General features: G+C 43.9%; 1 protein-coding gene across 5 annotated transcripts in view; it reads left to right on the plus strand.

Moving 5' to 3' along the window:
- The first annotated feature begins 3,006 nt into the window (after window positions 1-3,006).
- Window positions 3,007-24,352, plus strand: part of LOC132341496 (polyadenylate-binding protein-interacting protein 1-like) — a 39,971-nt gene continuing 18,625 nt past the window's right edge. For 4 of the 5 annotated variants that reach the window (XM_059873088.1, XM_059873090.1, XM_059873087.1 and 1 more), the window contains exons 1-2: window positions 3,007-3,354; window positions 6,335-6,504. In XM_059873088.1, coding sequence (XP_059729071.1) covers window positions 3,126-3,354; window positions 6,335-6,504 — 399 coding nt within the window. In that variant the 5' untranslated portion in view covers window positions 3,007-3,125. The remainder of the gene's footprint in view (window positions 3,355-6,334; window positions 6,505-24,352) is intronic. The other variant, XM_059873091.1, reaches the window with a different exon arrangement.

A 24,352-nucleotide genomic window follows, 5' to 3' on the forward strand; every position in this document is an offset into this window, starting at 1 on the left:
CTGAACACTGAGTATCTGAGTCTATAGACTTGTTATCATAGCATCAATTCCCCAGTGGGTTTGCTGGTGTTTCTCTTTTACAATTTGTAACATCAGTTATGGTGGGACTATGACCTGGTTATTGGGAGTTCCCAGCCATTCACCCTCTTTATTCTGGTCTTTTAGGTAAGTAGCTAATTTTAAATCTGCTTGACTATATCCAGGGCTACCTTCTGGCAGTGACATAGCTTTCTCAGGTATTAATGCTAAGACGCCTTATTGTGCTACCTCTCATGCTGCTTTATCTGCAAGTCTATTTCCTACATGAATTTGGGAATCCTCACACTGGTGTACTTTGCAGTGTAGTACAGCCAATTCTTTGGGCAGTTGGATAGCATCCAGAAGGCACAATACTTCTTGTTTATATTTAATGGGAGATTCTTGTACTATTAATAGGTCTCTTTCCTTCCATAAAGCTCCATGGGCATGCACAATGCTAAAAGCATATTTCAAGTTGGTCTTTTTCCTGCTGCCAATTCCAGGTCTCTTCATAGGGCTATGAGCTCTGCCCTTTGTGCTGAGGTGTCTGTGGGCAGCAGTGCAGCTTCTATTATCTTGGTTGACATGACTAAAGCATAGCTGGCTCTTTGTTTTCCATCTTGCACCAAGCTACTTCCATCTGCAAAGAACTCTGTCTTTGGATCTTCAGTGGGTGTGTCTTGTAGGCCTGGTCACCTTGCATAAACTTGCTCAATTGTCTGTAAGCAATCATGGGTTAGCTGTTCATCCCCTTGCATCAGGGTGTTCAGGAATTAGGCTGCATTTAATGCTGTGGTTAATTTCAACTCCACATCTTCTTGCTCCATTAAAATAGTCTGATACTTCAGCATATGACTCAGGGAAAGCCAGTGCTCCCCTTTTTGTCCTAATACAGTGGTTATAGTGTGTGGAATGTACACTGCTATCTTTTGTCCCAAAGTCAATTTCCTGGCCTTTTGTATAAGGAAAACAGTCAGTGCTATGACTTGCAGGCATCTAGGTCATCCTTGGCTGACCTTATCAAGTTGTTTTGAAAAGTACCCCACAGGCCTCTTGAAGCCTCCTACCTTCTGAGCTAAAACTCTGAGGGCTAGGTGCTGTTGTTCATGCACAAAAAGCTCAAAGGGCTTTGTTAAGTCTGGGAGTCCTAAGGCAGGTGGGGACATCAGGGCTATCTTTAAGTTACGGAATGCATGTTCACTCTCAGGAGTCCAAATCAAAGGTCCTTCCAGGGCCTCCTTTAAAAGCTCATTCAGTGGTTTAACTAAAAGTTCATAATTTGAAACCCACAATCTGCACCATCCAGCCATACCCAAGAATGCTCTTAAATCTCAGGCAGTCACAGGTCAGGGTACCTGGCAAATGGCTTCTTTTCTGTCCATTTCTAATTTCCACTGTCCCGGTATTATTTCAGATTCTTGGTAGGTAACTTGCTGCTTCATGATCTGAGATTTTTCCTAAGACACTGTGTAGCCTCCTTGGCCTAGGAAATTTAGAAGACTGATAGTCAATTCCATACACTTCTCATTAGTTTCAGTTGCTAGCAAGATGACATTAATATACTGCAGGACTGACCCTTTGGGGTTGTCCTTTTTCCAGATCTCTAATTCTTTTGCCAGTTGGTTCCCAAAAATCCTTGGACTATTTCTAAATCCTTGCAGTAGCACAGTCTAGGTAAGCTGAGTCTTCTGGCCAGTTTGAGGATTTTCCCATTCAAAGGCAAAAATGCCCTGACTTTGCTTATCAAGAGGTACGCAAAAGAAGGCATCCTTCAAATCTCTCACTCTAAACCATTGGTGATATTCCATAAGGGCTGTTAACAGGATATAAGGACTGGTTACAATAGGGTGGATATTCTGAACTATTTGATTGATTGCTCCTAGGTCTTGTACCAGCCTATATTTATTCATCCCAGGCTTTTCAACTGGCAAAATAGAAGTGTTATATTCTGATTCACATTCTACCAATAATCCAAATTCCCTGGAATTTTCTATTAGACTCTCAATTCCCCTTCTAGCTTCTAATTTTAAAGGATATTGTTTCTGCCATACCAGTTTTGATCCAGGTTTTAGGGTAACGCTTACAGGCTGAGCTTGTTGGGAATGGTCTGGAGCTCCACATGCCCCAAACCGGGGTGTTACTGCATTTTCTACTGCTTCCGGTATTCCTCCAGAATTGTCTGGCTCTGATGTTCCCTGCAACATAAAAGTCTTTGCCTCAATGGATTTAGTCTCCAGTACAAATAATTGTACTTCTCCATCTTTAAATACAATCTAAACCTCCAATTTACTTGACAGGTCGCTTCCCAAAAGAGGAACCAGACACTCTGACATATATAAAAGTTGGTGTGTTAACTTTGTTGGCTTAAATTTACAATCTTGCCAACAACTTTTCCACACAAACCCCTTTGTTGTGAAAAACCGCATATGCACAGTGTAGCGTGATGCTTTTAAAAGCAGACACCTTTAGCTACAGGTTTCCTAGCATGTGTTTCTGCAATCTTGGTCCTGTTATGGTCACAGTATGCTATTAGTTCCTGTAGGAAACAATTACAAGAGAATATTGTCTTTTTGAAAATGCCATTTCAAATCTTTTGTGATTTTTGAGAGAGGTGTGACTCAAATACATCCCGAGGCCTCAGAACCAGCTGCTGACACAAACAAACCACAAACTTTGTTGTTGGAAGTTGACCCCGTGTTGGGGGAGAAGAGGGGCAAGCTGACTCATCAGTTCTGAACAGATGAGGTTGGCTACATATTCTGACATCCAGGCAAGAGCCTTTAACTCCGAGCAGCTGAGCTGATGGGGACAACTCTCACAAATACCACGCCTGACCCAAACCTGCAGGTGACTATGGCGACTGGCAGCTCGGAGTCTTGGCCGCCTGGCGGACCGTGCTCCTCCCCCTCCCGGCGGCGGGTGGTGCTAGGCCTCAGTGCCACTGAGGTTGCTATGGCGACGGGTCTTGAGAGGTCGCGAGGGGGCGCTGTGAGCCGGCCTGGGTTGCGACCATCGTGGGGGTGAAACTGAAAGTGAAGTGCTCCGGCCGCGGGGAAGCGAGATTGAGTCGCTGGCTCCTTCCCATGAGCGCCTGAGTCACCCCGAGCATGTCGGATAGTTTCGACCGAGCTCCAGGTGCTGGCCGGGTCTGGGATCGAGGTGGCGCTGCTCTCAGCGGCGCGGACGCGTCGGAGAGTGGTGGTGGGGCCTGTCCTGGGGGTAGTGGTTCCCACAGTACAGCCTCGGCCGAAAAGCAGCATAAAACAGGCGGCCTCTTGCTGCAGCAGGAACCGTTGCGACCTCCGAAGACAGCGCCGCTGAGCACCGGAAACGCAGGTACTGGCCGCCGTGCAGTGGCCCCTTCCCCGCCCTTCCAGAGCCCCCCGATGCCGAAGGTATCGAGGAGTGGCCCCCGGAAGTCCGCAGTGCTGCCCTTCTTTGTGCAAAGTGCCCCGCTCCTGCTTCGCTTGCTGCTCTGGCACCCCCCCACCCCATTCCCGTCGCCGTCCCGCTGAGAGTGGAGCCCTGGGGCTTCCTCCACACACCTCCTTTCGGCCTAGCCACAGGGACACATACTTTCTCCCACCCCACGCACCTAGCGGCTTAGAGGCCACCGCATGGAAATGAGCTGCGTAAGGGGCCTGGCAACTGCACTTTTCCTTAGATGAGCACTCATGTTTCTGAGCTATGGACATGTGTCCAAGTAAAGGTATGATGTACTGTTGTAGCCTGCTTGCAATGTTTCTGTCCCTCCCTCCCTTTTTGTGCCCACACATCTGTATGTATGTGTTTTAGCCGTTTGTTCATCTGGCTGCAGATGTTCTCATTCTTCCCCTTACAGAAGAATTCTCTAACTCTGGACTAAAGGTTTGACAAAAAAATAAGCCCAACCCAACAGTAACATCAAGCATTATTTCTTGGTTACCTTTTTCAGGTAGATCTAGATTATGTTTTCAGCAAATTTAGGAGCTAATTTATAAACACGGATTTGGAAAATGTGGTTTAAAAAACACCATTTCATTGGATTAATTTTTAAAATTGTGTACAAAAATGATAGTTAAGTGTCTTTAAGGATTATGTTCAAAACTAGTGATTTCTTCCATTTATTGACCTTTAGAGTCTTGCCTTTACATATAAAATGTATGAGAAAAACCCAAAAGCAGCAAGAATATCATAAGAAAATTTATTAGTTTCTCAGGTTAGCTCTTAGAAAACATATTTTCATGGGGAGAGGGCTCTCTTTCACCCTTTTTTGATCATCTTCACATGAACATTGATTGTGTATGCTTTCTGTCATGTAGAAAGGTGCCTAGAGTTTGCTTAAGTGAAAGCTTTATCCATATTAAATATATATATTTGAAAGATAGGATGATAGAATGGTTTGGGTTGGAAGGGACCTTAAAGACCATTCAGTCCCACCCCCTGCCATGGCAGGGACACCTTCCACTATCTAAGGTTGCTCCAAGCCCCATCCAGCCTGGCCTTGGACACTGCCAGGGATCCAGGGACAGCCACAGCTGCTCTGGGCACCCTGGGCCAGGGCCTGCCCACCCTCCCAGGGAAGAATTTCTTCCTAATATCCAATCTAAACCTACTCTTTCAGTTTGAAGCCATTCCTCCTTATCCTATCACTCCATGACCTTGTAAAAACTCCCCTTCTTGTCGTAGTTGAGACGAAGACAATACAAAGCAACACATTCCATTTTCAGAAGGCTTCAAACTGTTTTTATTATAGCATGCATGCTTTTTATACATTCTTACGAAGCTCATAAGTTTACATTTTACTCATTGGTCACGAAAGACAAACAAAGTGCTTATTGGAATAGGCAGATGCCGGTTTATCTTATTTATCCTTCTTTCTTTCTTGGTTTCTATGTCAACGACCTTGGTAGGAAATTCTTTCAGGGGTAAACATGGATCCTCTTGTCAGACTTCTCTCTGGCTCACAGAAGTCGCTGTAAAACCTCTTCTACACCCTCTGGCTTTTTTGTAGGCCCCCACCAGGTACTAAAAGGCCACCATAACGTTTCCCCAGAGCCTTTTATTCTTCAGACTGAACAATCCCAACTCTTTCAACCTGTCTCCATAGCAGAGGTGCTTCTGCCCTCTGATCATCTTCATGGCTGTCCTCTGGACTTGCTCCAGCAGGTCCACATTTTTGTTGTGTTGGAGACCTCAGAACTGGATGCAGTACTCCAGGTGTGGTCTCACAAGAGCAGCATAGAGGGACAGAATCACCTCCCTCACCCTGCTGGTCATGCCTTGTTTTATATAGCCCAGGACAGCGTTGGCTTTCTGGGCTGTAAGTGCACATTACCTGCTCATATTGAGCTTCTTGTCAACCAACACCCCCAAGTATTTTTCCCCAGGGCTGCTCTCAACCCATTCTCTGCCCAGCCTGTACTTGTGCTTGGGATTGCCCCAACCTAGGTGCAGGACCTTGCATTTGGCCTTGTTGACCTTCATGAGGTTCCCACAAGCCCATCTCTCAAGCCTTTCCAGGTCCCCTCTGGATGGCATCCCTTCCCTCCAGCGTGTTGACTGCACCACACAGCTCTGTGTCATCAACAAACTTACTGAAGGTGCCCTTGATCCCACTGTCCATATCACCAACAAAGATGTTAAACAGCACTGGTCCCATTACTGACCCCTGGGGAGGGTCAGTAGTCACTGGTCTCCACTTAGACATTGAGCTGTTGACCACAACTCTTTGAGTGTGACCATCCAGCCAGTTCTTTATCCACCGAGTGGTTCATCCATCAAATCCATGTCTCTGCAGTTTAGAGACAAGGATGTCATGTGGGACAGTGTCAAATGCTTTGCACAAGTCCAGGTAGATGATAGTAGCTGCTCTTCGCTCATCCACCACTGCTGTAACTCCATCGTAGAAGGCCACCAAATTTGTCAAGTAGGACATACCTATAAAAGCTTTTCTTGTTGCCCTTGATGTCCCTGGCCAGTTTTAATTCTCTGAGGGTTTTTGCTCTCCTAACCTGATCCCTGGCTGCTTGGACAATCTGTCTCCCTCTCAGGCTGTCCCTTCTACCCTCTGTAGGCTTTCTTTTTGTGTTTGAGTTTGTCCAGGAGCTCCTTGCTCATCCATGCAGGTGTCTTCTGGCAATTTTGCCTGACTTCCTCTTTATTGGGATGCATCCCTCCTGAGCTTGGAGGAAAGTATATTTATAGTATAAGTAAAAATATATTTAAAGTCCAAAAAGTGATGTATTTGTTTTTGTGTACTCTGTGTAAATACATACTAATTTAGTAGTTTCTAAGAAAAGCCATTAACAAAAACCATTTATCAAAATATTTTCAGAACACCTGCAACAGGCAAGAATTCCATCTGGATCACAAGGAAAAGTTTCAGTTCCTGATTCTGGACCAGAAATGGCTGAATCTCAGGTGGCTGTGGCTCCTGTGGTAACATCAAAGTTGTCTGTTAAAGCACCTGAGTTTTATCCATCAGGATATAACCAAAACTTTGCAGTGAGTGTTAGTCTTTTCTTAGTATATGCCAATTCAATTTAACAATGTTTCTTGTGCTCTTGTGTATTGGATAACTCGAATGCTGCATTTGCTGAAGAGATTTCAAAAATTTGGATGATAACCTCCAGAGACACAGTCAGGATGTTGTGATAAGTGAATGTTATACTGTGAGAGCCTTTAGTATTTTGCTTGAAGTTTGCTCCAGATAACTACATTCCTGTTGCAGTTCATTTGTGGTCCCCAGGGGGTCCCCTAAGCTGTATGTTCGCTGGTTCGCTGGTAGCAGCAGGCAGGCAAGGAGACTCCACACAGCTTCTGAGGGTGCTAATTAGATGAGGGTTTATTGGGGGTCCCACCCCCTTGGAGTAGCAAGGTTTCTGAGGGAGAAGGGGGGAAGGGGGAGGGAAGGGGAGAGAGGGAGAGCCTAGAGAGAAAAAGGGCCAAGACCAAGCTTGGTCTCCCTCGCACAGCTTAACAGGGAGATTCAAGGTGGGCGTGGAATAAGACTTGGGCCAATGGGATTACAGATACATGATACTTCAGGGGAGGATCACAGGCTTGGAATAAACAGTTCATTTTCTAAAACAGTTCATTTGAGACAGAGCATACCATTTAACTAAAATGTAACACCACACATTCCTTATTGATTACACCCAGCATCAGCATAAGCTGTCTTTTTCACAACTACCTCTGTTATAGTTGCATCTGCACTGCATTTTCATTAAAAACTTAGCTGCATTTTTATTCAGATTGCATGGGTTTTTGAAGTAAGTGCGGGAGAAAACTTGAACTTTAGCTTTTCTAAGCATAGCCTTTACCTTTCCTAAATTTACTATGCCACGGGTATGATTTGCCATGACTGCCTAACTTTATGTACTTCATATATTTTAATTCCTTCAGGGATATTGCATCACCAGAGGGCAAAAAAGTAGTTTTGGGCTCATTCCTAGCAGCATACCTAATATGAAATATATTTGCAGCCAGGCTAAGGGTAATCTCCAATCCATATTGGACATTCACTACATAATAAAAGTTGGTACTTCTTATTTTCTACTCTCCATGTCTTCCATATTGTTGCTACAGTAATTCTCCTCTAGGGAAGATCTATGTGAATTCTTGGCATATCTTTTTGTTATGTAGGCAGATAAACTGGTACTGGTCTAAGTAGGTGGGAACTACTGCTTTTACAAACACAACCAAATCATAATAAACAATTGTCTTGGTTCAGGGCAAATTTGGGAGAGAACTTTTAAAGGGCTCTTTTAGGAAATTGGATTTTACTACTTTTCTTTTAACCGGTCCAGGAGAAAATACTTCTTTGGAGAAAAGTGGAAAAAAACTGTTTATTAAACAAGAAAATTTAATATTAAATAATAAAACTTTTTGCTGTTTTAAAGGAGATGACAAACTCAGAAAGTCTCTTTTTTAGATTTTAGTTTAGTTTACTCAGTTTTTTATCAGGTTTTCTGGCGCTGGAAATGCCGTGGCCCAGGCCTGGCCTGGCTCATCGATGCGAGCTGCTGGTGCTCTTATGGTTGTTCAGTCTAGAGCAGGTTTAAAGAGGTCCACAGAAAAGGGAAAAAAGGAAAAAAAAAAAAAGCACAGTCCAGGGAACTTCTTTGCCTCAGCTAGCTAAACTAACTAAAAAGCAAGAAAAAAAAGAGAGCCCTATCCCGCCGTCTGTTCATCCGCAGAACCACGCAGTCCAGAAGCAGGAATGTGCAGGAGTGAGTTCAGTGTCTGAAAACAAACTGCACGCCTCCTCTCCCCCCCTCAATCTTTGAAGCAAGTCTTAAAGGTGCAAAACTTACTATTCAGCATAAACGGAATGAGACGATTGGGGATAAAAGCATCATATAGCCAACCCAGGACATTCCACCCCTTATCCCCATATCGTCAGCTTACTACTAAAACTAATATATATATTCTAACTCTATAAACACATACATCAGACATTCAATATACAGCTATACACAGACAATGGTAGTAACATTTAGCAAACAGTGATATTTACACGTAGGTCTCACCCAACAATGAGATCTCCCTGAGGTACACATCGTGTTCTTCCATCTCTTTGCATTATCCACCATGTGGAACCTGGTCCCTGAGCAAAGACAACCCCACGAATGGGTTTGTCTGTACTCGAGGCAGAATTGATCCAAACTGTCTTCCCTAACAAACCTCTGACATGTACCTCTGGGACTTTGTCTCCATCTACTCTATGTAAAGGCTTAGATTGGGCAGGGCCCACTCGGTTAGTAGAGCCTCGGTTGTTAACTAGCCAGGTGGCTTTTGCCAGATGCTGCTCCCAGTTTTTGAAAGATCCCCCACCTAATGCTTTCAAAGTGGTTTTCAACAGTCCATTGTACCTCTCCACTTTGCCTGCAGCTGGTGCGTGGTAGGGGATATGGTACACCCACTCAATGCCATGTTCCCTAGCCCAGGTGTTGATAAGGCTGTTCTTGAAATGAGTCCCATTGTCTGACTCAATCCTCTCAGGGGTTCCATGTCTCCACAGGACCTGCTTTTCAAGGCCCAGGATGGTGTTACGGGCAGTGGCGTGAGACACAGGGTAGGTTTCCAACCACCCAGTGGTGGCTTCTACCATGGTCAGCACATAGCACTTGCTTCGGCGTGTCTGGGGCAGTGTGATGTAGTCGATCTGCCAGGCCTCCCCATACCTGTACTTGGACCACCGCCCACCATACCACAGGGGCTTCACTCGCTTGGCCTGCTTGATGGCAGCACACGTCTCACAGTCGTGGATAACCTGAGAAATACTGTCCATGGTTAGATCCACCCCTTGGTCTCGTGCCCACTTATAGGTGGCATCTCTGCCCTGATGACCTGAGGCGTCATGGGCCCACCGAGCTAGGAATAACTCTCCCTTGTGTTCCCAATCTAGGTCTATCTTTGACACTTCTATCTTTGCAGCCCGGTCTACCTGCTCATTGTTTTGGTGCTCCTCATTAGCTCTGCTCTTGGGGACATGGGCATCTACATGGCGGACCTTCACAGGTAGCTTCCCTACCCTGGTAGCGATGTCTTTCCACTCATCGGCAGCCCAAATCAGTTTTCCTCTATGTTGCCAGTTAGCTTCTTTCCACCTCTCCAGCCATCCCCACAGAGCATTGGCTACCATCCATGAATCAGTGTAAAGGTAGAGCCTTGGCCACTTCTCTGTCTCAGCAATGTCCAGGGCCAGTTGAACAGCTTTGAGTTCAGCGAGTTGGCTTGATCTACTTTCTCTTTCAGTGGCCTCTGTGACGTGTCGAGTGGGGCTCCATACGGCTGCTTTCCACTTTCGTTTCATTCCCACAATGCGACAAGAACCGTCAGTGAAAAGAGCGTAGCGCGTTTCTTCCGCTGGCAGTTCATTGTATGGTGGAGCTTCTTCAGCACGTGTCACTTCTTCTTCCTCTTCATCAGCAAGACCAAAGTTTTCACCTTCCGGCCAGTTTGTAATTATTTCCAGAATCCCAGGGTGATTCAGTTTTCCAATACGGGCGCGCTGTGTGATCAGAGCAATCCATTTGCTCCATGTGGCACTGGTGGCATGGTGCATAGAGGGAACCTTTGCTTTGAACATCCACCCCAGTACTGGTAGTCAGGGTGCCAGGAGGAGTTGTGCTTCAGTGCCTATTACCTCTGAGGCAGCTTGGACTCCTTCATAGGCTGCTAAAATTCCTTTCTCTGTTGGGGTATAGTTGGCTTCAGACCCTCTGTAGCTTCGACTCCAAAATCCAAGTGGTCGGCCTCGAGTCTCCCCAGGCACCTTCTGCCAAAGGCTCCAGGACAACCCATGGTTCCTGGCTGCAGAGTAGAGCACATTCCTCACCTCTGGTCCTGTCCTGACTGGGCCAAGGGCAACTGTATGAGCGATCTCCTGCTTGATCTGGGTGAAGGCTTGTTGCTGCTCAGGGCCCCAGTGGAGCTTGTTCTTCTTACCGGTGACCAGGTAGAGAGGGCTCACAATCTGACTGTACTCAGGAATGTGCATTCTCCAAAAGCCTATGGCACCTAGGAAAGCTTGTGTTTCCTTCTTGCTGGATGGTGGAGACATTGCTGTGATCTTGTTGATGACATCAGTGGGAATCTGACGCTGTTTATCTTGTTACTTCACTCCCAGAAACTGGATCTCTTGAGCAGGTCCCTTGACTTTGCTCTTTTTGATGGCGAAGCCGGCTTTCAGGAGAATCTGGATAATTTCCTTTCCTTTCTCAAACACTTCTGCTGCCGTGTTCCCCCATACAATGATGTCATCAATGTATTGCAGATGTTCTGGAGCCTCACCCTTTTCTAGTACACTCTGGATCAATCCATGGCAGATAGTGGGGCTGTGCTTCCACCCCTGGGGCAATCGGTTCCAGGTATACTGCACTCCCCTCCAGGTGAAAGCAGAGGCCTGCAATCTGCTGCAAGAGGAATGGAGAAAAATGCATTGGCAATGTCAGTGATGGCATACCACTTCGCTGCCTTGGACTCCAGCTCGTACTGGAGTTCCAGCATGTCTGGCACAGAAGCGCTCAGTGGTGGAGTCACTTCATTCAATGCACGGTAGTCCACAGTCATTCTCCATTCTCCGTCAGATTTACGCACAGGCCAGATGGGGCTGTTGAAGGGTGAGTGGGTCTTGCTGACCACCCCTTGACTCTCCAGCTCACGGATCATCTTATGGATGGGGATCACGGCATCTCAATTCGTCTGATACTGCCAGCAGTGCACTATCGAGGTGGCAATTGGCACCTGTTGCTCTTCCACCTTCAGAAGTCCTACTGCAGATGGGTCTTCTGACAGTCCAGGCAAGGTGCTCAATTGCTTGATGCCCTCTGTCTCTACAGCAGCTATTCCAAATGCCCATCTGAATCCCTTTGGGTCCTTGAAATACCCACTTCGGAGGAAGTCTACGCCTAAAATGCATGGGGCCTGTGGGCCAGTCACAATAGGGTGTTTCTTCCACTCATTTCCAGTCAGGCTCACCTCAGCTTCCACCAAAGTGAAATCCTGGGATCCCCCTGTCACACCGGCAATAGAAACAGACTCTGCCCCCACATGTCTCGATGGGATTAATGTACATTGTGCACCAGTGTCGACCAAAGCTTCGTATTCTTGTGGTTCAGATGTGCCAGGCCAACGAATCCACACAGTCCAAAAAACACGGTTTTCCCTAGCCTCTACCTGGCTAGAGGCAGGGCCCCTCTAAGCCTGGTTATCCTTCTTTCCTTGGACATATGTCTTGGAGGTTCCTTCAAGGGCATCAAAAATATTGTCATTATCATCATATATGACAGTTCGGTTACTGGCTACTGGAGCTGCTTCCCTTTTGGAACTTCCTCTCTGAGTCTTCAGTTCACGCACCCGTTGTGCCAGAGCAGCAGTGGGTTTTCCATCCCATCTCCTCATGTTTTCTCCACTATCACGCAGGAAGAACCACAGCTCAGCTCGTGGGGTGTACCTTCTCTCTCCATCTGGGGAGCGTCTGCGTTGGGCCCCAGAACCTCTGATCTGTACTGCTGAGATTTGGAGAAGGTCTTCCTTAATCTCCTCTCTGAGCTTCTTGTGATTCTCCTCTATCTTATCCTCTAACCTCTGCAGACGTGTTTCCACCGCTGCGATTCTGGCACGTGTCGGGCCATGCGCAGCGTCTGCATACGCTCGGAGTTTCTTTGTCATATCCAGCACGGTCTCCTCACCGTCATCTCGCTTCATTATTGCTAGAGCAGAAGCATATTCATGTGGCTCGAGTCGTACGAGTTTTCTCCACATTACAGATGTGCATGGTACCAAGTCTGGATTTACAGTGTTTACATCATCCGAGAAGACAATTTCTGTCACTGCCATTTCCCTCAAGCGTTGGATCCCTTGCTCTATGGTCTTCTACTGTGTTTGTTGCATATAGAGATCGTCTGCACACAGGTATCTTTGTGCAACACTTCTCAGGACTCGTGCCCAGAGGCTGTGAGGGTTAGCCCCCCTCATCATTTTTTGGTTAATGACAGGATCATGTGACTGGGATCCCAAATGCCTGGCTTCACTACCATCCAAAACTGTAGCCTCACCTGCAGCATCCCAGAGACGGACTAACCAACTAATTATGGATTCATCAGGCCGCCAGGTATAATCCTTCCTTAGGCCACGAAGGTCCTTCAGGGAATAGGACTCCATATTGGCTTCTGAGGCTGTATCAGTTTCATTAACTTTGGGCTTTTTATCAGTAGTTGGTGGTGAGGGTCCTTCCCCTGGATCATCATCGTCAGTCACTGGCCGATTGGTTTTGCTCGTGTGCTTCTTTCCTGCAGCAACTGCCAGTGGCTTAGGCTTACTGTTTGGTTCAGCTCCAGCCTGAGCAGCTGGAGTGTTGGCTGCAGCCTGAGTGACTGGGGTAGCTGTTGCTTTATCTCCCTGCCTGCCTGCCTCTGTCTGCTGCCCTACAGTATCTAGCAGGGTGCGATAAGCGTAGGCCAGGGCCCAGCTTATTGCAATGAGAATTTTTTCCTTACAGTCACCATGGCATTTCTCTTTCAGGTATTTTCCCATCTCAGCTGGGTTCTGAATTTGTTCACATGGAAAATCCCAGTCTACAGAATCAGAAGATTCCTTCAGGGTTTGGCCCATATTTTCCCATTCTCTACACCACTCATTTTTAATGCCTGAGTCTACTTCTGGGTCAGGGGTCTTGTCAGCTCCTCTGGACATCTCAGCCCTCATTCTAGAGAAGCTGCAGACTATATAGAGGAAGCTTACCACATTAAATGCCAGAAACATGGTCTCTTTAACAGTCAGGGGAAACTGAACATTCTCAAAAAGTGACATAACAGACTCAGAGGAGAAGAAGGTAAGGAAAGGTTGGAAAGTCTCATTCCCTGCTCCTCCTCTAACAAACTGGGTGCAATTACTAATAAATTCCCAAAACATACTGCCGGAACTAGGACGCGGGGTAGGACGAGGAAACCATACACCATACATATTGTAAGCAGACTCCAGCAACCTTGTAAATGCCCTATAAATCATTATCACCAAGGCCAGCAGAATAGCTATTCCAATCCGTGCCTCTGTACTGTGAAACTTACGTCTTAGGGACAATAATCCTAGTGACCAGAAAGGTATTGAAACCTCAAAAAGGCTTATAGACCAGAACCACATGAAGGCCTCCACCCCAAGAGACATTACGAAATCGAGCAACATGGCTACTGACTGCTTTAACTCACTGCAGAGCAAGCACAACCAACATGCAATCAATAATGCTTTTTTCTACTTTCTCGAGCCATGCGTTGGGCGCCAATTGATGTGTTTGTCCTGGTTCAGGGCAAATTTGGGAGAGAACCCCAAAGGGCCCCCCTAGGAAATCGGATTCTACCACCCCTCCCCCAACCGGTCCGGGAGAAAATACTTCCTTGGAGAAAAGTGGAAAAAAACTGTTTATTAAACAAGAAAACTTAATATTAAACAATAAAACCCCTTGCTGCTCCAAAGGAGATGACAAACCCAGAAAGTCCCCTCCCCAGATTCCAGTTCAGCTCACTCAGTCCCTTATCAGTCCCTCCGGCACTGGAAATGCCGTGGCCCAGGCCCGGCCTGGCCCACCGATGCGAGCTGCTGGTGCTCTTATGGTTGTTCAGTCCAGAGCAGGTGTGAACAGGTCCAGAGAAAGGGGAAAAAAAAGGAAAAAAAAGCACAGTCCAGGGAACTTCTTTGCCTCAGCTAGCTAAACTAACTAAAAAGCAAGAAAAAAAAGAGCCCTGTCCGGCCGTCTGTTCATCCGCAGAACCACGCAGTCCAGAAGCAGGAATGTGTAGGAGTGAGTTCAGTGTCTGAAAACAAACTGCACGCCTCCTCTCCCCCCCTCAATCTTTGAAGCAAGTCTTGAAGGTGTAAAACTTACTATTCAGCGTAAACGGAACGAGACTATTGGGGATAAAAGCATCATATAGTCAACCTAGGACATTCTACTCTTTATATCGTCAGCTTACTACTAAAACTAATATATATTCTAACTCTATAAACACATACATCAGACATTCAATATACAGCTATACACAGACAATGGTAGTAACATTTAGCAAACAGTGATATTTACACGTAGGTTTTACTTAACAATGAGATCTTTTTGAGGTACACATCGTGTTTTTTTATTTCTTTGCATTATTTACTATGTGGAACTTGGTCTCTGAGCAAAGACAATTTCACGAATGGGTTTGTCTGTACTTGAGGCAGAATTGATCTAAACTGTTTTTTTTAATAAACTTTTGACATGTACTACTGGGACTTTGTTTCTATTTACTCTATGCAAAGGTTCAGATTGGGCAGGTCTTACTCGGTTAGTAGAGCTTCGGGTGTTAACTAGCTAGGTGGCTTTTGCTAGATGTTGTTTTCAGTTTTTGAAAGATTTTTTACTTAATGTTTTCAAAGTTGTTTTCAACAGTTTATTGTATTTCTCTACTTTCTCTGCAGCTGGTGCATGGTAGGGAATATGGTACACTTACTCAATGTTATGTTCTTTAGCCTAGGTGTTGATAAGGCTGTTCTTGAAATGAGTCTCATTGTTTGACTCAATTTGCTCAGGGGTTCTATGTTTTTACAGGACTTGTTTTTTAAGACTTAGGATGGTGTTCCGGGCAGTAGCATGAGACACAGGATAAGTTTCTAGCTATCTCGTGGTGGCTTCTATTATGGTCAGCACGTAGTGCTTGCTTTGGCGTGTTTGGGGCAGTGTGATGTAGTCGATTTGCTAGGCTTTTTTATATTTGTACTTGGACTACTGCTTACTATACTACAGGGGCTTCACTCGTTTGGCTTGCTTGATGGCAGCACACGTTTTACAGTCATGGAAAACTGGAGAAATATTGTTTATGCTTAGATCTACTTTTCGGTCACGTGCTTACTTATAGGTGGCATTTTTACTCTGATGACTTGAGGTGTCGTGGGCTTACTGAGCTAGGAATGACTCTTTTTTGTGTTTTTAATTTAGGTCTATCTTTGACACTTTTATTTTTGCAGCTCGGTCTACTTGCTCATTGTTTTGGTGTTTTTCATTAGCTTTGCTCTTGGGGACATGGGCATCTACATGGCGGACTTTTACAGGTAGCTTTTCTACTTTAGTAGCGATGTCTTTCTACTTATTGGCAGCTCAAATTGGTTTTTTTCTACGTTGTTAGTTAGCTTCTTTCTACCTCTCCAGCCATCCCCACAGAGCATTGGCTACCATCCATGAATCAGTGTAAAGGTAGAGCTTTGGCTACTTCTCTCTCTCAGTAATGTCTAGGGTTAGTTGAACGGCTTTGAGCTCTGCAAGTTGGCTTGATCTACTTTCTCTTTTGGTAGTTTGTGCGACTTGTCGTGTGGGGCTTTACACGGCTGCTTTTTACTTTCGTTTTATTCTCACAATGCGACAAGAACTGTCAGTGAAAAGAGCGTAGCGCTTTTCTTCTACTGGCAGTTCATTGTATGGTGGAGCTTTTTCAGCATGTGTCACTTTTTGTTTTTATCAGCAAGACTAAAGTTTTTACTTTCTGGCTAGTTTGTAATTATTTCTAGAATCTCAGGGCGATTCAGTTTTTTAATACGGGCGCGCTGTGTGATCAGAGCAATCTATTTGCTCTATGTGGCACTGGTGGCATGGTGCATAGAGGGAACTTTTGTCTTTGAACATTTACTTCAGTACTGGTAGTCGGGGTGCCAGGAGGAGTTGTGCTTCAGTGCCTATTACTTTTGAGGCAGCTTGGACTCCTTCATAGGTTGCTAAAATTCCTTTCTCTGTTGGGGTATAGTTGGCTTCAGACCCTCTGTAGCTTCGACTTTAAAATCTAAGTGGTCGGCTTCGAGTCTCTCTAGGCACCTTCTGCCAAAGGCTCCAGGACAAGCCATGGTTCCCGGCTGCAGAGTAGAGCACATTCCTCACCTCTGGTCCTGTCCTGACTGGGCTAAGGGCAACTGCATGAGCGATCTCCTGCTTGATCTGGGTGAAGGCTTGTTGCTGCTCAGGGCCCCAGTGGAATTTGTTCTTCTTACGGGTGACCAGGTAGAGAGGGCTCACAATCTGACTGTACTCAGGAATGTGCATTCTCCAAAAGCCTATGGCACCTAGGAAAGCTTGTGGGTTTTTTTTGCTGGATGGTGGAGACATTGCTGTGATCTTGTTGATGACATCAGTGGGAATCTGACGCTGTTTATCTTGTTACTTCACTCCCAGAAACTGGATCTCTTGAGCAGGTCCCTTGACTTTGCTCTTTTTGATGGCGAAGCCGGCTTTCAGGAGAATTTGGATAATTTTTTTTCTTTTTTCAAACGCTTCTTCTGTTGTCTTTTCTCATACAATGATGTCATCAATGTATTGCAGATGTTTTGGAGCTTTACTTTTTTCTAGTACACTCTGGATCAGTCTATGGCAGATAGTGGGGCTGTGCTTCCACCCCTGGGGCAATCGGTTCTAGGTATACTGCACTCCCCTCCAGGTGAAAGCAGAGGCCTGCAATCTGCTGCAAGAGGAATGGAGAAAAATGCATTGGCAATGTCAATGGTGGCATACCACTTTGCTGCCTTGGACTCTAGCTCATAATGGAGTTCCAGCATGTCTGGCACAGCAGCGCTCAGTGGTGGAGTTACTTCATTTAATGTATGGTAGTCTACAGTTAATCTCTATTCTCTCTCAGCTTTACGCACAGGCCAGATGGGGCTGTTGAAGGGTGAGTGGGTCTTGCTGACTACTCTTTGGCTCTCTAGCTCATGGATTATTTTGTGGATGGGGATCACGGCATCTCGATTCGTCTGATACTGCCGGCGGTGCGCTATCGAGGTGGCAATTGGTACTTGTTGCTTTTCTACTTTCAGAAGTCCTACTGCAGATGGGTTTTCTGACAGTCTAGGTAAGGTGTTCAATTGCTTGACGTTTTCTGTTTTTACAGCAGCTATTTTAAATGTTTATTTGAATCTCTTTGGGTCTTTGAAATACTTACTTTGGAGGAAGTTTATGTTTAAAATGCATGGGGCCTCTGGGCTAGTCACAATAGGGTGCTTTTTCTACTTATTTCTAGTCAGGCTCACTTTAGTTTTTACTAAAGTGAAATCTTGGGATTTCCTTGTCACACTGGCAATAGAAACAGACTCTGCCTCCACATGTCTCGATGGGATTAATGTACATTGTGCACCAGTGTCGATTAAAGCTTTGTATTCTTGTGGTTCAGATGTGCCAGGCTAACGAATTTACACAGTCTAAAAAACACGGTTTTCCCTAGCCTCTACTTGGCTAGAGGCAGGGCATCTCTAAGCCTGGTTATCTTTTTTTTTTTGGACATATGTCTTGGAGGTTTTTTCAAGGGCATCAAAAATATTGTCATTATCATCATATATGACAGTTCGGTTACTGGCTACTGGAGCTGCTTCCCTTTTGGAACTTGTTCTCTGAGTCTTTAGTTCACACACTTGTTGTGCCAGAGCAGTAGTAGGTTTCCTATCTCATCTCTTCATGTTTTTCGACTATCACGCAGGAAGAACCACAGCTCAGCTCATGGGGTGTACTTTTTCTCTCTATCTGGGGAGCGTCTGCATTGGGCACTAGAACCTCTGATCTGTACTGCTGAGATTTGAAGAAGGTCTTCTTTAATTTCTTCTCTGAGCTTCTTGTGATTCTCTTTTATCTTATCATCTTCTAATTTCTGCAGACGTGTTTCCACTGCTGCGATTTTAGCATGTGTTGGGCTATGCACAGCGTCTGCATATGCTTGGAGTTTCTTTGCTATATTTAGCATGGTCTCTTCACTGTCATCTTGTTTTATTATTGCTAGAGCAGAAGCATATTCATGTGGCTCGAGTCGTACACGTTTTCTCCACATTACAGATGTGCATGGTACCAAGTCTGGATTTACAGTGTTTACATCATCCGAGAAGACAATTTCTGTCACTGCCATTTCTCTCAAGCGTTGGATCCCTTGCTCTATGGTCTCCCACTGAGTTTGCTGCACATAGAGATCGTCTGCACACAGGTATCTTTGTGCAACACTTCCCAGGACTCGTGCCCAGAGGCTGTGAGGGTTAGCCCCCCTCATCATTCTTTGGTTAATGACAGGATCATGTGACAGGGATCCCAAATGCTTGGCTTCACTGCCATCTAAAACTGTAGCTTCACTTGCAGCATCTCAGAGACGGACTAACCAACTAATTATGGATTCATCAGGCCGCCGGGTATAATCTTTCTTTAGGCCACGGAGGTCTTTCAGGGAATAGGACTCAATATTGGTTTTTGAGGCTGTGTCAGTTTCATTAACTTTGGGCTTTTTATCAGTACTTGGTGGTGAGGGTCCTTCCCCTGGATCATCATCGTCAGTCACTGGCCGATTGGTTTTGCTCGTGTACTTCTTTCTTGCAGCAACTGCCAGTGTCTTAGGCTTACTGTTTGGTTCAGCTCTAGCTTGAGTAGCTGGAGTGTTGGCTGCAGCCTGAGTGATTGGAGTAGCTGCTGTTTTATTTTATTGCCTGCCTGCCTCTGTCTGCTGCCCTTTTGTATTTAGCAGGGTGCGATAAGCGTAGGCCCGGGCTCAGCTTATTGCAATGAGACTTTTCTCCTTACAGTCACCATGGCATTTCTCTTTCAGGTATTTTCCCATCTCAGCTGGGTTCTGAATTTGTTCATATGGAAAATCTTAGTCTACAGGATCAGAAAATTTTTTCAGGGTTTGGCCCATATTTTCCCATTCTCCACACCACTCATCATTTTTCATGCTTGGGTCTACTTCTGGGTCAGGGGTCTTGTCAGCTCTTTTGGACATCTCAGCCCTCATTCTAGAGAAGCTGCAGACTATATAGAGGAAGCTTACCACATTAAATGCCAGAAACATGGTCTCTTTAACAGTCAGGGGAAACTGAACATTCTCAAAAAGTGACATAACAGACTCAGAGGAGAAGAAGGTAAGGAAAGGTTGGAAAGTCTCATTCCCTGCTCCTCCTCTAACAAACTGGGTGCAATTACTAATAAATTCCCAAAACATACTGCCGGAACTAGGACGCGGGGTAGGACGAGGAAACCATACACCATACATATTGTAAGCAGACTCCAGCAACCTTGTAAATGCCCTATAAATCATTATCCCCAAGGCCAGCAAAATAGTTATTCCAATCCGTGCCTCTGTACTGTGAAACTTACGTCTTAGGGACAGTAATCCTAGTGACCAGAAAGGTACTGAAACCTCAAAAAGGTTTATAGACTAGAACCACATGAATGCCTCCACCCCAAGAGACATTACGAAATCGAGCAACATGGCTACTGACTGCTTTAACTCACTGCAGAGCAAGCACAACCAACATGCAATCAATAATGCTTTTTTCTACTTTCTCGAGCCCCACGTTGGGCGCCAATTGATGTGTTTGTCCTGGTTCAGGGCAAATTTGGGAGAGAACCCCCAAAGGGCCCCCCTAGGAAATCGGATTCTACCACCCCTCCCCCAACCGGTCCAGGAGAAAATACTTCCTTGGAGAAAAGTGGAAAAAAACTGTTTATTAAACAAGAAAACTTAATATTAAACAATAAAACCCCTTGCTGCTCCAAAGGAGATGACACACCCAGAAAGTCCCCTCCCCAGATTCCAGTTCAGCTCACTCAGTCCCTTATCAGTCCCTCCGGCGCTGGAAATGCCGTGGCCTAGGCCTGGCCCGGCCCACCGAGGCGAGCTGCTGGTGCTCTTATGGTTGTTCAGTCCAGAGCAGGTGTGAACAGGTCCAGAGAAAGGGGGGAAAAAAGGAAAAAAAAAAAGCACAGTCCAGGGAACTTCTTTGCCTCAGCTAGCTAAACTAACTAAAAAGCAAGAAAAAAAAGAGCCCTGTCCGGCCGTCTGTTCATCCGCAGAACCACGCAGTCCAGAAGCAGGAATGTGTAGGAGTGAGTTCAGTGTCTGAAAACAAACTGCACGCCTCCTCTCCCCCCCTCAATCTTTGAAGCAAGTCTTAAAGGTGCAAAACTTACTATTCAGCATAAACGTAACGAGACTATTGGGGATAAAAGCATCATATAGTCAACCTAGGACAACAATTATTCTGAAACAGATATATTTTGAATATATTTTTAATAACTTAGGGAAAAAATACTTGATTTGAATGCTAAACATGGTGGTTTGGAATTTTGAAGTGTTTTTTGTCACTAGTGAAATTGATGTTATCTGGATGTTACCAGCTTTGCCAGCTTACTGAATAAAATCACTGTCCTGAATAATAAAAGCCCATGGTCATATACAACCATTGACAAATGCCAGTACAAACATGCTTCTGTGAATGGATAATCTTGGAGGAAAAAATACTACTTTGCCCCAGTACATGTTACACGGTTTCTATGAATAAATAAAAAATGTCATTTGGGGTGGCATGAGTGTTCATATGTATAATTTTACAAAGTTCTGAGTCCAGCAATGTTGCTTTTCAGCTGTTTTGCATAAACACACAGGTATGTTGTAGGAATATGCTATGAACACAAGTGACTCATCTGTTAACGAAAATAACTCTTAAAATGGTAGCAAAACCTAGAACATTTATTTGGAAGTATGTTGTAGGGACCCTAATCTAATCAGAGTATACTAGGGATAGAATAATGATCTTTCAGACTTGTTAGTTCTTCACTATTACCAAGTTTAGGGATTTTTTTGTTTGTTAGTTTTTGTTGTTGTTTTTGGAGGTTTTTTTTTTTTACTTTAATAGGTGAATTAATTTTGTAAACTGGATCCACCTGCAATAAAAATAAGGAATTTAGCACACTTTACTATTACACAGATTTTCACCATGGGTTTTAAAATTTGAAACAAAGCAGTTTTGAGAAAGGTCAGTTTTTCTTACAAGTAATACTTCACTTTCATTTATAATTTTCACTGAAATTTTTAGATCTGAAAGATCATGCTGTTTTTTGCTATTTATTAAACATTTATTGTTTTAGAAAGAATGCGTCGGTTGATTCCTTATTTGATTGTACATTACTGTAATTACTACGTGTGTCCACATAACATTTGATTGTTAGATTATTTAATCTCCAGTTAGTTCTGCTACTTAAAATTATCAGCTACCTGTGAAGATACTTTAAGGGCTACAGCATCCAAGGCATACTGGATTTTTCAGAAAAACTTTACCAGGACTTTGGGGAGGAAAGATCTCCGTGGGATTCTGTCACTGTCAAGACGGTCATAACAGACTGAGGTACACACTGTATTTAGGAAAGTTTTATAAATAAAAATTTTATAAATAAAAATTTTTAAAAGGAGATTAAGCAGCCTCACTAGTGGGGTTGATACTTTTAGTCAAACATTAAGGTGCCAATTAAATCACCTATTCATGTCTTATGAGGTTTGTACCTGGAACAGTCTTTATACCTAATTTTGCATTAACACTTGTATACTTGCTGAGTAGGTATAATCTGAAGATAAAACCCCAAAATTTAGTTGATACAGTACGTTGTTCTATCTCCTTTGTTAAAACTTAAAATCTGCCACTGAGAAACATGAGGGGTTTATGTCTAGAAAAAATCTAACTAGACTAAAATCTAACTAGTTTTTGAGTGCTCCTAATTTAACAATATACAACATATAATAAATTTTGAATTTTTTTTTTCTCTCCCATTTGTTCTGTTCCCTGGCATAATTACTAAAACCTAGACTGCCTTTGAAGTTGCATAATTAGTAGAGGTAGATGAATGTGGGGCTGAATTTAGCCTCTGTGCTTAGCCTTTTAATTACAAAATGGGAAGAGGAATATGAATATGAGAACACCAGTATACCAAATGGGGTTGGAGTCCCTTGCAGAACAAGGATGTTTCCTCCAAGAGTGAATTTTTATCAGGTGAGGATGAGAGGAATATGCCTTCCTCTCTACTAAACGAGTATCTCATAACAACCTGATGGCTTTCAGAAAGAGCAGCTTCTTTTACTAGCTACAGCAGCTGCATCCCCTGCAACTTGTCTGGAGAGTTTTCAAATTGGTTTTTTGAAGAGATACCAGTTGTGCTGTATGTGACTAAGCTGCAGTTGTTGCACAAATAATGTCAAAGTTTTGTGGACCAAAATAGTTGTACAAAACTTTTACTGAGCTATTTGAAATTGCCTAGTCAAATTTGGTTTCCTTTAGAGAAATAGAATATTTAGCAAGTTAGATGCTTGTTAGCTTTTATTCTTTGGCTTCATAAGCTCTAAACCATTAGAATAATAGAATAATTTTGGTTCAAAAAGACCTCTGAAGTTCCCCTGGTCCAATCCCAACTCAGAGCAAAATCAACTTGGATCAGGTTGTTGAAGGCTTTATCCTTATGAGTAATAATGATTTGCCACCATTTTTTAAATTCACATCTTTTTTCTTATTTTTGCTGGGCCACATTAACTTTGTCTTCAATATTATTCACTGGGCAAATAGTCTACTTAATTAAACATCGTATGAAACCTTTCTAGTTTTTCTTCTGTTATATTTGTGTCCCTCATTAGTTTAAGTTTTATACTCTTACAATACAGGTCTTTAAATAATTTTGGAAAATCTGAATTTTTCCCCACACATTCTTTACAGGTTGTGAAATTATTGCCAATACTTGATTTTCAGCAATGTGTATCTGTCTTTCTCCACAGTTGGTATCCAGAGCTTTTATCTTTCACAGGTCCATGTTGCTTTGCAGTAGAGAACAGAATGAGGCATTTTGAAGACAGAAAGTAAAGGATATTCCCTCATTAAGGGAGGGATGGTGGGGAGAGGGAGAATGTAATTATAAACCTTATCAGTGTATTTATGTCCACTAAGTAAAGAAAAAGCAGTTATCATTTTAGCTTGATTTTTCATTATAGTAGATATATTTAAATCTTTTTCACATTAAATAGTAGATCAGTTGAGAATTCTGTTATCTTGTATGTTTCCCTTATGTCTCGAATCACTAATTGTCAGCTCTTTAGCAGTTCCCTTTTCAGGTTCCTGCTTGCTCTTTTGAGATTTCATTAGATACTTTTCACAATCTTTTGTACAGTATGAAAAGGTAAATTATTGGTACTGTGTTATTGCTAGTTACATCACAAAATATGTTGCTTGCTATGCTATTCCTCTCATATACTAGCATTGTAATTATCCAGGACAACATTGACTTTAGAGACTTACATACATCCATTTTTGAATGGACAAAATTAGTGGGTTGCCCCTGGTTGAATGCCAGACACCCACCAAAGCCTCTCTCCCTCCTCTCCGCAGCTGGACAGGGGAGAGAAAATATAACAAGTTTTCATGAGTTGAGGAAAGGACCAGGAGAGATCACTCACCAAATACTGCCCATGAGCAAAACAGACTTGAATTAGAGATATTAATTGAATTTCTTACTAAAAAAATCAGAGCTGGATAATGAGAAGTAAAATAAGACCTTAAAAGCACCTTCCCTCCCTTTCCCAGCTCTACCTTCTCCACCCCCATCAGCACAGGGAGACTGGAATGGGGATTATGGTCAGTTCATGGCCCATTGTTCCTGCCACTGCTCTGGGAGAGGAGTCAGTCTTTCCCTTGCTCCACCATGGAGTCCCTCCCATGGGAGACAGTTCTCCATGAACTTCTCCAGTGGGAGTCCACCCATAGGCAACAGCTCTCCCCAGACTGCATTATTTTCTGCCTCTATTTTATACATGGGAACATTACACTGTATTGTATTTCTGTAATTTTGCCCCCTCCTGCATATTTTGGAGCACTTTTGTACTCTAGGTAAGCTCAAAATATTTTGTCTCCAATTTTCAATTATCTTTTCTTCTACAGTTCATATAGCTGTAGCAAAGTTTGTGTGTGCATCAGGAAACGGTGTTGAACCTCAGTTTGGTAATTTTATTCTTAGCAGGTATACTTACATGTTAGTTTGTTAGTTAATCTTACA

This window comes from Haemorhous mexicanus, chromosome W, assembly GCF_027477595.1.
Source record: "Haemorhous mexicanus isolate bHaeMex1 chromosome W, bHaeMex1.pri, whole genome shotgun sequence".
In the NCBI taxonomy this organism is placed as follows: Eukaryota; Metazoa; Chordata; class Aves; order Passeriformes; family Fringillidae; genus Haemorhous; species Haemorhous mexicanus.